Here is a 13623-nt window from a genome sequence, read left to right on the forward strand (position 1 = left end):
ATTGGCTGCCTTAGGTTACAAGTGCACGTGTCCCACAGTCCCCTCTGTTTCCACCGTGAAGCAAGAGGCTTCCAAATTCCGTAGCAAACCCAGTAGTTACTTGGCATTTACATCTGCTTTAATTAATTTCTTTAAAGATAGTGCTGATGTTTGAAAGCAAATTACTCATGACACATCCCCTAACAGCAAAACAGTGCCGTCACTATTTAAAAAGAAAGGAGAGAATGAAGGTCACGTGGGAAGCGTAACACTGAGCTGGCACTAACGTGGGCACGCACCACGTCGCGGTGATGGTCTCTCCAAAGCACACTGCATTCTTTCAATCCTGAACTTCTCTTGGGTGTAAAATGCCAACTGTGTGCATCGGTTCTGTGATATGTTCACCCTGACATTTACCAACCACAATGCTGTGACGATAAAGCAGATCAATAAACAAAGCAAAGTGGAGACCGTGGCTGGGCAAAGAAAGATTCTTGGAAAAAGCACAAATATTTGTTCTTGGATAAGAAGGAGGGGGGGGGTTGTTGGTTTTTTATTTTTGTTTTGTCTTTGTCATTCCTTTCTCTTGTTCCCTTCCAGCATCAAAAAATAAAGGGGGAAATACCAAACTTGACATTAAAGCAGAGTCAGCTTTCTTAAGCAGAATACTGAGCAGTAAGAAGGGAATCCCCCCGCAAAGAAATTTTAATCAAGTCAGAACGTTTCAGTCCTGCTGGGTTAGTGATGAAGCCACTGTTTGTGAAAAGGCACTGATGTAGAAAAACAGAGAACGCAGTCATGGGGAACTTCTCTGGAAAGACAAACTGCTACCTGTTTTGGGTTTGTCTCGCATTGGCGTCATGTAGCCGTCCTCATCCAGCTCTCCCCGGATCACCCGCTCCGGTATGAAGACTGTGGGATCAGCGCTGTACCTCTGGGTGCTGCTGTCCTCCTTTGCCAGCGTGGCCACCTGCTTCCGCAGCGTGCCGTTGCAGCAGGTGTCTTCAAAGATCTCGGCCGTCGCCCCCTGAGCAACTGGGGCTTCTGGGATGACGCAGCCAGGAGCTCTGTACGGCATCGGCACTCCCTGCTCTGCAGCATAGCCGCCATCTCTGTACACGAACTGGTTCTGTTGGGAAAGAGAAGGCAGCTTAGAAAGGAGGCTCCGAAGGGAGGCAAGATTCTACAACAAGGCACGCCTGCGGCTCTCCCGCCACAGCTGCTCAATGATGCATTTCACAGGGCAGTAGAAGCCTCATCCATCCTTCAGGCTGCTGCATTTCCAGTCCTGCAGGACTACCAAAGCATCCACCTTCCCGGTGCTGCTGAGCAGGTCTCTTCCCTGGGAAGAGCATCAGTGCGGGCAGGGCAATGAGGAAGCAGGAAATGAGGCTAGAAATGGGGTATAGAACTTATCTCCTATGCAAATGAGGAGGCTGCAAATAGCTGCAAGAGGCAAGCAAGCACATTTTCTCCTTCTCTATTACTGCGGCAACCTCCTTTGATTTCTGAACAAAACCCTTAAACCTTATGCTAGGGAAATCTCCTTCTGCAGAGGAAGCTGGGGACAGAGGACGCTGCCATCTCTGAACTTGGTTTGCTCCCAGGGGGCTGCTCGTAGGGCTTCATCAACATCTCATCTCAACAGTTCAACTCAACCTACCATTCTGCTTCTCAGCAAGGGCGTGCAAGGAAATTTCGACTTCATGACCTATAAATGGGAAGGAAAAACGGACAGATTCATCCAAGCCTGTTTCCTAAATGCTCTTCCAAGAAATACTGGCAGTGATTTTGCCTGTGGATCCATTGAGCTCACAGATAAATCCAAGCTGAGCTTAGAGATCCCTGACTATCGGATGGCTTACACACACACAAACTGCATTCGGTGTCGGTTTTTGAGACATTTATGTAGGAGTAAGGGAGGGGAAACAGAAAACAGGTAGTGAAGGAAGGAGGAAAACCTAAAGAATGAAGGTTGAATGTGAAATACTTACTCCTGACATAGGGGTGTAGGCAGGAGGAGGGCTGTGTCCAATTTCGCTCTAATGGGAAAGAAAAATGGAGTGACGGATACGTAATAAGAGGTAATAAGAGGTCACAAGAGTGAAACAAGTCGCATGAGCTGAATGAGCTAGTGGAGAGAAACACACACATCAGATTTGCTCAGCGAATCCAAAATGCAAAGATATTAATGATGGCCCACATCGTGCTGATGTGAAAAAGCTGTGTGCCTGCCTGCCTGCCTGCCTGCCTGCCCCTGGGAAGGCTGCCAGGTTCCTTTCCCAGGGGTGAGTTGCACATGCTAACAGATACTACTGAGAGTTCTGGAGGTTCTAAGGCAATGCCTCTAAGCAGATACATTCATTTGTTTTGATACCGTCAGCACAGAGGCTGTATCTGCATCAATCTGTGCTGCTCAAAACTGACTTATTTCTCATTGAGGAAACGGAGTTTTTGGGAAGAAAACCAAAACAAAACAGAGAAACATTATTTTTCTACTGCCAAAATGCTACATTTTAGATTTCCGGATCTGTTCTTCAAAATTACATTGCTTCCCATTTTGTTTCAGAAACTTCCTTGCGTTTCCCTTACCTCCCAGTTCAGGGAGAGAAAAAGCCAGGATATTAAAAAAAAAAGGATGAACTTGAGACAAGTGAGGAAAAAATCCCTCATCCTTGGGTAAGAAGTCTGACCACACTGAGAACGCTTCACTTTAGAAGATGCCTTATTCATGAAAATCTCTTGTAGAAACAAACCTGTACCAAGAACTATACTGAAAGTACAATTAGAGAAGATGCACATCGTCACACCACAAGGATGGGATGTACCACAGTCAGCTTTTGCCTTATAAACCTTTTGCCAGTACATCACTAAGACCAGCCTTTCTAAAGAGAGGCTTTTGGTTTAAGCTCAGTATCTGCATCAGGGAAAACCTTCACAATGAATGTGGAAAACCCTTTTTGGTGTTTGCAAATGGGCTCAATTTGCTGGTGGAAATATTCCCGTGGCCATTTTGTAATTCAAATCTAGCACCTTTTGTCTGAGGTTCAAACGTGGTAGACAAGCCCTAGTTAGGGACACCACTTTCTGGCACTTTCGTGCAAATCCATCTGTATTTAGCCAAGTGATAACCTTCTAACAAAAGGCTCCAGGCTGCAAAATACAAAAAGCAGGAAAACCTCTGTTAGCTCAATGCCCCTCTGCACCAGCTGTCTGCAGAGCCTGAGCAGGAGTCCCTCCTTGCACATTTTTTCCCCAGGAAAACAAGCAGCTGGAAAGGAATGCAGAGGAGGAACTTGCCTGTGGCCTTAGTGAGCCCCTGCCAGTGCCCGGGGAAACATCATAGAATCATAGAATTGCTTTGGCTGGAAAAGACCTTCAAGGTCATCAAGTCCAACCTCAAGATCATCAAGTCCAAACTCAAAAGGGAAGAAATTGATCAAGAACCGTGAAGATCTCAAGAGAAGTGATGCTGGAAGACCAGGTGATGGTCAGGAACCAGGGAATGGTGGCTTGCAAAAGACCAAATTAGTGGCCGGAGAGAGACAATGAGATGTGTAGGGAGACAGGAATCTGAGGAGGGAGGGAGAGGAGCTGAACATGGCAAGAAGACACCTGGATGATGCCAACCAGAAAGCCAATGTGCTCTCAGGGAGTGCTGTGCCTGGGCAGCTCCAGTGGCAGAGATCTAGGCTCAGTCAGGCTGGGAGCTTCAGTGCTCCCCTGTGTGCGTTGTAGGGGACGCTGACAGTTGGCCAATCCCTCTAAGAAATAGGGTACTTACATTCCCATGGTGCCACGGTGTATTTGAGACAAACGTACTCAGCCAGGACAACAGCCAAGGTTCACAAGTAATAACCAAGGAATAAAAGAACCGGCATCAGGGAGTGGTTGCATGGCTGGCACTACCACAGTGAGACAGATGATAATAAGAGAGAACAGGAAACACCTGACCAGGAACTAATCATTTTAAAGAGACAAGAGCAGAGATGAGCAATACACATCTGAGCAGACTGTGCAGCAGGGTTGTAACTTGGCAGTGTTCTGCAAGAGGCCCCTTTGGGACAACTGGAACAGTCCTTGGAACAAGGAGCAATTGTGCCTTATCATCTCCGATCCCTCTCACTTCCCTTTGTGTGGCAGATTTACTGACATTAGTGGCAAGGTCAGGCTACAACTCAGAATGTATTGCATAAATGGATAAAAAACGTCCTCTCAGCTTGTCAGAGACTCCTACTGCATCCTATTGATGGGTACAAGATATTCCACTGCAAAGGATGGACTGACATCTCTTCACCCTCCAACCTCCCATTTCTTTCAATTCAGGGAAGCTCTTTGTCTATTCCAAAAAGATGGGGAAGGAAAAGAACGAAGACAGGTAAGTAGTGACAGGACAAGAAGAAATGGTTTTAAACTAAGACAGGGGGGTTTAGGTTAGATATTAGGAAGAAGCTTTCCACACAGAGGGTGGTGAGGCACTGGCACAGGTTGCCCGAGGAGGCTGTGGATGCCGCATCCCTGCAGGCATTCAAGGCCAGGCTGGATGTGGCTCTGGGCAGCCTGGCTGGCGACCTGCACACAGCAGGGGGTTGGAACCAGATGAGCACCGTGGTCCTTTTCAACCCAGGCCATTCTAGGATTCTATGAATTGGTAAGACGTGGTCCACAGAGAGTGGCGAGGACTCCGACAAACTTGGCAAACCAAGTATTCTGTCAACATGTGTGACTTTGATAGGAAATACTATGCACCTCTGCCAGTAAACATTCAGATGATTACAACTGGAAAAACAATAGCGTTCTAGGATGGCCATGACGTCTATCTATGGACATGCTGTGCTCCACCCTCATACAGAAGACTGAACCCACTGTCCTATCTTTATATTTCCTTGGCTGCGACCCTGACATTTAAATACGTACTACGCAAGTGTAACAACAAACTAACGTGCTGTCTAAGAATAGTCCTGTCCAAAGACATCAGGAGGGAACGGACTAGCATTAATGCATTTATTGCTATTTTTTGCTGACAAGACCCTCCCCAGTTAGTGACCTGCCAACTGAGATCACAGTAATGGTATTTCATCATGCCTCCCTCCCCTTAGCTCTGTACTAAACATAGCTGTCTTGCAACACTCTTAGCACAGACCCTTACAGCTTGGCTCTTCTCAGAACCACAGGTGTCTGCACTCTTTTTTAATCCTTTACTGTTTTTCCCCATGAGTTAATGCCCTGTGGCTGCTGTTCCAAAAAAGGAGGCAAAGAAAACAGCTGTGGTGCCAATTAGCGGGGCTGAAAATGTGATATAATTGTTTAAATGCCTTTAAATTGCCTGCTAATTGCAACGTGATGTCATCGTTTTGTGGGCTTCCAAGAGAAGCACTGAAAGCCTCAGCTCAGTGTCATTGGTCAGTACATGAATCGTGCTGTGAGCAGAAAACACATCTGGATCTCAGCAAGAAAAACTTAAATAGCTTCATTTGTATGCATGATCCAGTTTACTCCATTCCTCTATTTTTTTTTTTGGCTCTGTTCAAATTACATTTAAAAACACTATGTTGAAAACAGCTGATGTTCTTTTCCCTGCTAGCTCCAGTGTGCACAGCAGCTATCTACTCTTTAACCCTAGGCAGCCTCCAAGAGGAGGCTTGTCACCAAAATGCCTGAGATTTCATTCTTTACACTACAAGACTGAATTTCCGGCACAAACGTGACATCAGGGAGAAAAGATAAAAAAAACAAGCAAATGTGCCCTAAAGGCTTTTATAGGCCCTCTGGTATTAACCACCAGTGACACACCAGCTCTCGTAACACCTAATGCATGTGTAAAATGAGCCCTGATAAAGGAGAGGTAAATGACGCTTCGGTGAATATTGGCTTGTGTTATTGCTTTCTGTTCGTTAATTTCATTTTCCAGTTCCTCTCTTCTAAAGCCTCCCAAAAGCAAATACCTCCTCCTTTACAGCAGGACGTAGTATTTTCTGGCTGCCTATTAAACTGCAATGAAATGTAAGCGGTGCTGGGTCCTGCTGCCCACACGGTCCTAAAGGGAGCAAAGCCTGCCAGCAGCACCCTCACAGCTGCGCAGCTTGCTTGCCCTGTACCCACTGAGTTTTGCCTACAATACACATAGTTATTGTTGGTTATTGTTCTTAAGCAGTCTGCTAAGCTCACGTGATTGCAAAACTGTTCTTTACTAAACGCAAGGCTGTAGTAAAGCACGTATACACATCTGAATCAAACCAGAGGCACCCCGCACCCAGCTCTCTCCCTGCCAGCTGCTTCATATATAGAAAGCACCGTGCCAGAGAGCAGGAGCAGAGCACCGACCTTTTCACTGCCCACACCTACAGCCCAGGAACACTTTGTACTCCACACCTCAGGCCTCTCTGCAACACTGCTCCGTGCCACTTCTGTCCTGGTTTGCGTGCGCTTACAAATAACTCTCTTTGCTCCTTACCTGATTTGAAACCAAGTCAAACCATATTCACCTGACTTAAAACCAAATCAAATTCTCAGGCTCAGGCCACCAAGCTGCAGCCTCCTAGCACAGCGGGCAGAACAGATCTTGCTGCGAGCACCAAGAATGCAGCAGTTAGCTCAGAAGGCTGCTGTTTGCAGGTGGATGTGAGTAACATGCCAGGGCTGCTCCAGGGGGGTTGCAGACAGAGCACACCCCACAAGCTGTCCCACCAGCCCCGAGCAAACCCCAGTTAATTTCAGGAGAGCAGGCTGGCATTTGCCATTGATCTGAATGGAAGTTCAGCTGGGAAAGAGCACGGCCGGAGGAGTCACCTCTGCCTGGGAGCAGTCCTGCTGCCCTCTGTAATGCTACAAAGAAATGAAATGCTGTTTGTAAGGCAATGGCTAGAAGGTTTTGCAGAGCACTGACGATTTCTGGTCCTGACCCCCATTAAGAGCTGAGCTGTACAGAAAAAGAAATGTGCAGTTTGTTTTGACAAATGCAGCACAACACTCACATTGCTCCTTCAAGAGTCACATGCGTTAGTTGCTCCACCAGCACGCACACAGCTTCCTCAGCTCAAGGAACCTTTCCGAAGAAGAAAGCTTTGTTTCCTAGTGTCAGAGCAGCACTGAACACAAGGGGAATGCTGTTACCTGCAGGACAGTGGCAGCTCACCCCACCAGAAGTCTTCGCTGGCCCACAGGTAGCATGGATGGCATCCTGGTGGTCCCTGCAGCATCAGAGAGTGCTGGAACTTCACCCCTAAACCTCGGTGTCTTCAGAGCATGTGTAAAATTAGGCCTATTGACTGCTACTGGAATGGACAGCTATCAGCTCTGTCACACATGCCATGACCTGGAGGGTAAGCCACGAGACCAGACCAGTTTTGTAATTTTCTTCTTCTGAAATAGGAAAGCATAGTTTTGCACAAAAGTTCCCTCACCTACAGAAGTTCCTCCTTCCGAAATGTGGGTAAGTCTGCTACTGCCTTCAAGCACAGCTGGAACATGTCCTCACTGAAGCTGCCTGTACCATACAGTGTGCCCGAGCATGTCTCAGTCCTATGGTAGGTTTAAGACATCCCTGAACTTGTTCATTCTAAGTACAGACATTTCACTGGTGACCCCAGTACAGTTTAGTGCTGCCTTAACTCATCGCTGCAGATGACTCACAGACCATATCTGTCTGTTTTCAGACTTAGAGTCTCTTGCAGAGCAGTCCATGCACAGCAGGATGCCCGAATTTCAGTACAGCCTTCCAGGAGTGATATGGAACAGGCTATGAGCAATCAATGCCATAGATCTTAAACGAGACATACCTAACATTCTTGGTAGAATGGTACAGGAAATGAGATACCTAAATATTGCACAGACTGTTTCCTGTGCTATAGCTGGAAAATATCAGACATATAACCGTCCTTCTTCTGTCTAAAACCTCACCAAGTAAGGGAGTCAAACACTGGAAGACGACTGATGAAAACAGCCTGCTGTGAGATGCACGGTGTGCCACAAACCACAGGTTTCTGACTGACACAAAAGCACAGGAGAGGAGCTCTGCCACGGCCCCTCCTCCCACAACCGGGCAGGGAATAAAGGCTGTGTGCTGCCACGAAAACCCTCCCTGGAAACCTCCTGTCCTTCAAACCTGGGAAGCCTTTGTCTGTGCAACCTTCAGGAAGACTGGCAAACAGCTGGCTCAATCCGTGGTTTGATATAAGCGTGACACAAGAGTAAAGATGCAAAAATTCCTGTCCCTTGTTATTCTGTATGAACGCACTGCCAGTGTCAAGCAGCCAGGGAAGCAGGAGGAGAGGCAGCTTGCACGTGTCTTTCTTTTTCCCTCAATCTCTTTTACTGCCACATCCATCCTGTGGTCACCCACGACTAGCTCTCTGTCGCTCCTTTTTTGTGTATGCCCAGAGGCGTTTTGCAGCACACAGCACCTCCTAACATGGGGCCGATTCCCCACGGTGTGCGAGAGCGCAGCAGCTCCCTTCTGTGCAAACCTCCAAGTCCCCAAACAGGCAATGGATGGGGCATGGGACTTCAACCCACAACAGGACTACGATTGGTGATTGCAGCACTGCAGACCAAAAAAAAAAAAAACCCCAAAAAAAGAGAAGCACAAAAGAAAGTTGATGAGCAGCGCTCCGAGCAGCCCCCTCCCATGCCGTGCTCTGCATCACCATCTTCCCCAGTCTGTTTTCTACGGTAATCAAAGGATATTCTGAGCCTCTCAAAATGCCATCAGCCCTCATTGAGAATGAAATAGAGCACATCTCCACTGAAGCCTTTACAGCAGTTATCATTACAGCATGCTGGCCCGAACAGGGAGCTCTTACAGACAAAGATGGGTTTTAAAAATAAAATAAAAAAGCCTCCCTAAAATCTGAATAGAAACTTGATGATAATCTCCCAGTTTTATTATGCAAAGGGGAAAGAAACCCATAATTGTGCACTCTTGGTCTCTTATAGTGAAGAATAGGCTTCTTGATGAAACGCTGAGTTGATTTAGAGCAGGGCTGAGGTTCTGGTGGCAATAATACTCTAAAAGAAATAACCATCCAACTGATTTGGATAAAATAATCATTTTTTAACATTCTAAATCTAAACTTCATCTGTGCCTCCTCCCACTTCTCCCCACTGCATCTTCTGGAGAGCCTTTTTATAGCTTCCACAATTATTTCTCCTCCCCCCCCTTCAAGACCACAGCATTTAACACGCAAGGCAGGCCCTGAGCTCTGGCTAACAAAAGGCACTGTAATCTGTGCTGGCATTCTGTCCCCACTGAAGGTATGTTTAGGATGCCCTGTGCCCTCCCACAGCCCCTGCTCCCAGTGCTCCCAGCCAATGCCCCCTCTGAAACAGTTTCGGTTTCAAACTGAGGAACGTCTTCTCCCAGCTCATAATTATTTCCTGACTTTTAGCCCATTTCTCCAACTGTTGAATTATGCAGAGTTGTTTAGCTTGCTTTTTTTTTTCCAAGAATGCCTCATCAGTGCACTGTAGAAATATTTATTACTTATTCTCTTTATATCTATTGACTTTTTTCTTTGTGGGGAAGAAAATGGATCAGCTGCGAGCTCTCTCGGCTGCTAACACAGCCAGCAGCTATTCATGGCTTAAGCAGATGCTGCCTGTTTTTAAACCAGTTTCTAACCAGAGCTCAGTACATTTACATGCCATTTATCATGGTCCGAAGCAGCAGACAGCTACTATCTGTACTACGTGGGCAGAAAGGGTACATTCGACCCCAAATGCCACTCAACACTTTCAGTCTGACTCCATCCCTGTATCCAGGAGTTCGGGTTTGACGGGAAACAACCAACGCCTTTATAAATTCCCATTTTAAGGCACTTGACCTGGAAAACCGTGAGGCGATTTAAGAAGTTGGTCCTGATAATCTATTCAGGCTGAAAAGGGCTGAGTCCTTCAGAACCGACACTGATTTCAGCTGGTCTGGCTGCAAAGCAGGAGACTAATTGCCATAAAACACTTTCAGAGATTTCTCTGTGAAGAGTCAGGCATCATCCATTCTCTTTGAGACTTCCATATGAATTTTCCTCTTTTTCCCCCTGGCAGACTCAGTACACTTTAAAAAAGGTATTTAAATACTCATATTCTAAATATACACACTTTGTGAAAAGCTTTCCTTTTCCATGTAAATTACTAAGACTGAAATTTTTTCATCTAACGTATTTCACTGCGTATTTTTGCATGTTTATTCCTTCTCCTTCACTCACTCTGAGCAACAAAAAGAAGCTGATCGGTGCTGCTCCGTTCCTAGTCCTGCTCTTCATGGATAAAGATGACCTCGTGCTCTTTCTGTTTCCATCACAGACTAGCAATGGGCATCCTTCCTAGAGTACTTCCCAGCAGAAAAAAGGTACAGCAGGTGTAACAGTTGGGATGGGTGACTAAACATGGAACGGATTCACGTGGAGTTTGAATATTCCTAAAGGACCAAGTGGTTTTTCAAGAAGCAAGAGAGCTAAAGCAGACAACCTGACCTTCTGAAACGCTCTGAAACCCTTTCATACAGTAACAAATGTATTTACAAGTCCATGATAGGTTCAGGTGCAGGAGAGTTCATCGTGACACCTGCATAAGGAAAAGAGATCCTTGCAGAAAGGCAGAAGACAGACTGCTAAAATTGTCAGAAAGGCGTTCATGACCTTTTGATTATAAGGAACTAAAGAAATTGAACAAAAGGGAAAGAAAACCATGAGAAAACAACCCGACGCTGCAGTGAGAAGCACCAAGTCTAAGGAAAGATGTAGTTCTCATTCTTGGGAAGATGCTGCAGAAGCAGTGAGATGGCAAACACTGCCAACAAACCTAATTCAAAGGAGACAGACACCAAGACTGCTCCGCCTTGACAACAAACGTGTACAAATGGTGCTATCCTACCCAGCCCAGTAGGTAGAAGAGATTTGTAACAACTGGCAGCTCCTTAATCTAGCACAAGAACAGTGTGTGGTGGACAGCAAGAGGATCCCAACCCTGCTGATGAGTCACTGCTAAGTGCCCAGTGATTAGAAAAAAATCTGTGATGTATTTCCCACCCCAACGATACGATCAAGACAATCTTTTGAGCAGACAAACTGCACCTCGAGCTGCATTTCTGCACAGAAATTAGGAGACAGGAGCCCTTGTCTGATTGTATGCCAGTAGGCTTGACAAAGTGCTTGTATGCCCCACCTAGCTTCGATATCTCTTCACACAAATTATCTATTTACTTTGGGATGAAGTAGTTCTATTGCTGGCCCCACACGGCCAGGACATGCCTGGAGAAAGAGCTCATTTGAGAGCTTGAGTAAGGGACAATGAACAGCTTTTTCTTACACAAAAAAAAGGATGCAAGCACCGGGAAAACGCTGATTGCTAACAAAGCTCTGGATACAAGGGGAATCACCAGCAAATCACGACTTTTCGTCCTGCCTTCTTTGCCACAGAAAAGGGCAGCTACAATCAACTGCCAGCTATACCAACAAGGACAGTACCCCCATATAAGCCCTGCCTGCTCTCCCAGATGTCTCCCTTCCAGCTCTGAGCTGCTTCCAGTCCCTCACCCTCCGGGCCTGCTGGATTTCAGTCTGTACAAAAGGTGCTCTTAGCCCTCTGATCTGATCTACCACCAGAGCTCTACCCAAGAAATGCAGCCCTGTTACTAAGGTGCCAAATTACGGTCATTTAATACTTGTAGCCATCTCATTGGTGAATTCTCCCTACGTCCACTGTAAGGTTTGGAAGCGAAGATGCCACGCTGAAGTGAAATGCCTTCTCCTCTGCAACTGCGTAATTTGAAAAATGGCTGCTTTTCTAATACAGAAACAAATTAATCACAAAAGGATCTTCTCACCTGGTTTCTCTCTGGAATGAGTTTTCACATAGAGGCACATACAGATGTTGAGCTGCCAGACACCACAACCCCAGCGCTGTGCCAGGATGGCTGGGATGGCACAGCAGGCACTGCTGGGGAGCTAACAGCTGGCATCTGGCACACCAGGCTCTGCTGTAGCCAAGCAGAGCAGTCTCCCTGGACATATTAATTAAAACCCTATCCTGAAAAGCTAGCTTGATATTTAATTGCTGGGTTGGCAGGCATTCTGTGATACACAGAGCATGGGATAAAATTACAGAGACCGCACTGGTGAGTAATAAACAGCATAGCCAGTTTTCAGTAGGAATTAGCCAAGGATTTAGAGCAAAAAGCACCACGGGGTACACAGAGTGCTTTCTGTATTAGTATTATCTCTGTGCACACAGGGCAGTGCTTGTTACAAATACCTGAATGAATCATCTAATGGCTGTGAATGTAGGACACTCGAGCGCTAGCTGGGGTACTGTGCTCATGGAAACACTGCTGAGGATTCGGCTTATCTCTCAGAAGCACAGAGCTTCTAAAACTCCATATTTCTAGAATATCTCCAGACCACAGAAAATAAAAGCTAGAAAAAGACGAAGAGCCAAAACTGCAACTGAGGACTTCAGATGCCACAAAGAAATCAATTTAGCTTAGGATGCTAGTTTTTATTTCAAAACTGCATCGGTCAGTCCCAGAAAGGACTTCATAGCAGAGGACACTGCTATGGGCTTAGAGGGCGGGCAAGCTTCTGTTCCTGGCAGGACAGGACCTAGGGAAATCCTGCTGTGAAGCAGGCTGCATGTGATAGAAGAAGTGCTGAAGCTGTACCTGAGCCTCTCACCTTCAGTAAATCTCACCCCTGCAGGAGTAAGGATGCGACACATCCTGTGGAGCTGGAAGCCTACCACCAGGTTTCCTCCTTTCCAGCCTTCTTTCTAAGGGTAAAGCTTTGTGCTCGTATCCAAGTAGCCCTCACGTGGAAGTGAGGATTTAGGACTGAGATCATCCTAGACAAACTTCAGAACCTTTCCTAGAAAGCAAATGCCCTTTCAAAGGCCCTTGAAGCCCGAGTGTGAGGAGGCTCACAGCCTCACTGCCAACTTCTGTTCCCTGTTGCGCTGCCACAAGTTCTATTACAGCTGTCAGAGGACTGCAACGCCCTGCCATCGCATAACTCACTCCTCCTTCACTAAAACAACGATCAGAACAACTCAGATGGGAAATGCAGGGTTTTTCAAGCTTCTCGTCTCTGAAATGACATGAGGACCATCTAGTTTCTTGTGTGTTTTACTTCACCAAATTGCCTGGCAATCTTCCCATAAAATTTAATTTGCCAGACGCAGTGAACACAAACTACCTATGCTGCATCAATTCATTTGGCATTTATGGCTGCAGCAGTACCATAATGAGTTGGTGTAATATCAACATCCATTACAACAAACAAGCATAAATCTATGTTGGATACATAGATCTATGTATCCAAACTATCCAAAGGAAACTCAAAGAAAGATACAATCAGACAACTGCAGCTAGAGAGATCCGACTGCACCTCTCAACTGTGTGATTCCTGTACCTGACATCTCCTGGTGCTGAACTATAGACAGTATGCACATGTGCTACTGCCTTACAGAAGTCTTCTTTTGGTTTAAATCAACACAAATCTTCACTGGAATACCAAGAACTGGAGAGCAAAGGTTCTATGGGACTTTACGTGCAATCCCAAGCCCTTTCAGCAACCTCATGCTGTGGCCTGCCTGAAGAGCAGCACTAGCAATGCATTTAGGAGAGCAGTTAGCAAATAAAACCAAGACTTAAGC

General features: G+C 46.2%; 1 protein-coding gene across 5 annotated transcripts in view; it reads right to left on the reverse strand.

The window, feature by feature from the left end:
• ERBB4 (erb-b2 receptor tyrosine kinase 4) overlaps window positions 1-13623 on the reverse strand; it is a 503190-nt gene that overhangs the window by 7661 nt on the left and 481906 nt on the right. For 3 of the 5 annotated variants that reach the window (XM_042875080.1, XM_042875079.1, XM_042875081.1), the window contains exons 26-27: window positions 1643-1690; window positions 808-1108 (exon numbers count right to left, since the gene is read on the reverse strand). In XM_042875080.1, coding sequence (XP_042731014.1) covers window positions 808-1108; window positions 1643-1690 — 349 coding nt within the window. The remainder of the gene's footprint in view (window positions 1-807; window positions 1109-1642; window positions 1691-13623) is intronic. The other 2 variants (XM_042875077.1, XM_042875078.1) reach the window with 2 other exon arrangements.

This window comes from Lagopus leucura, unplaced genomic scaffold (genome assembly GCF_019238085.1).
Source record: "Lagopus leucura isolate 7727_CA_CO unplaced genomic scaffold, USGS_WTPT01 Super-Scaffold_100012, whole genome shotgun sequence".
In the NCBI taxonomy this organism is placed as follows: Eukaryota; Metazoa; Chordata; class Aves; order Galliformes; family Phasianidae; genus Lagopus; species Lagopus leucura.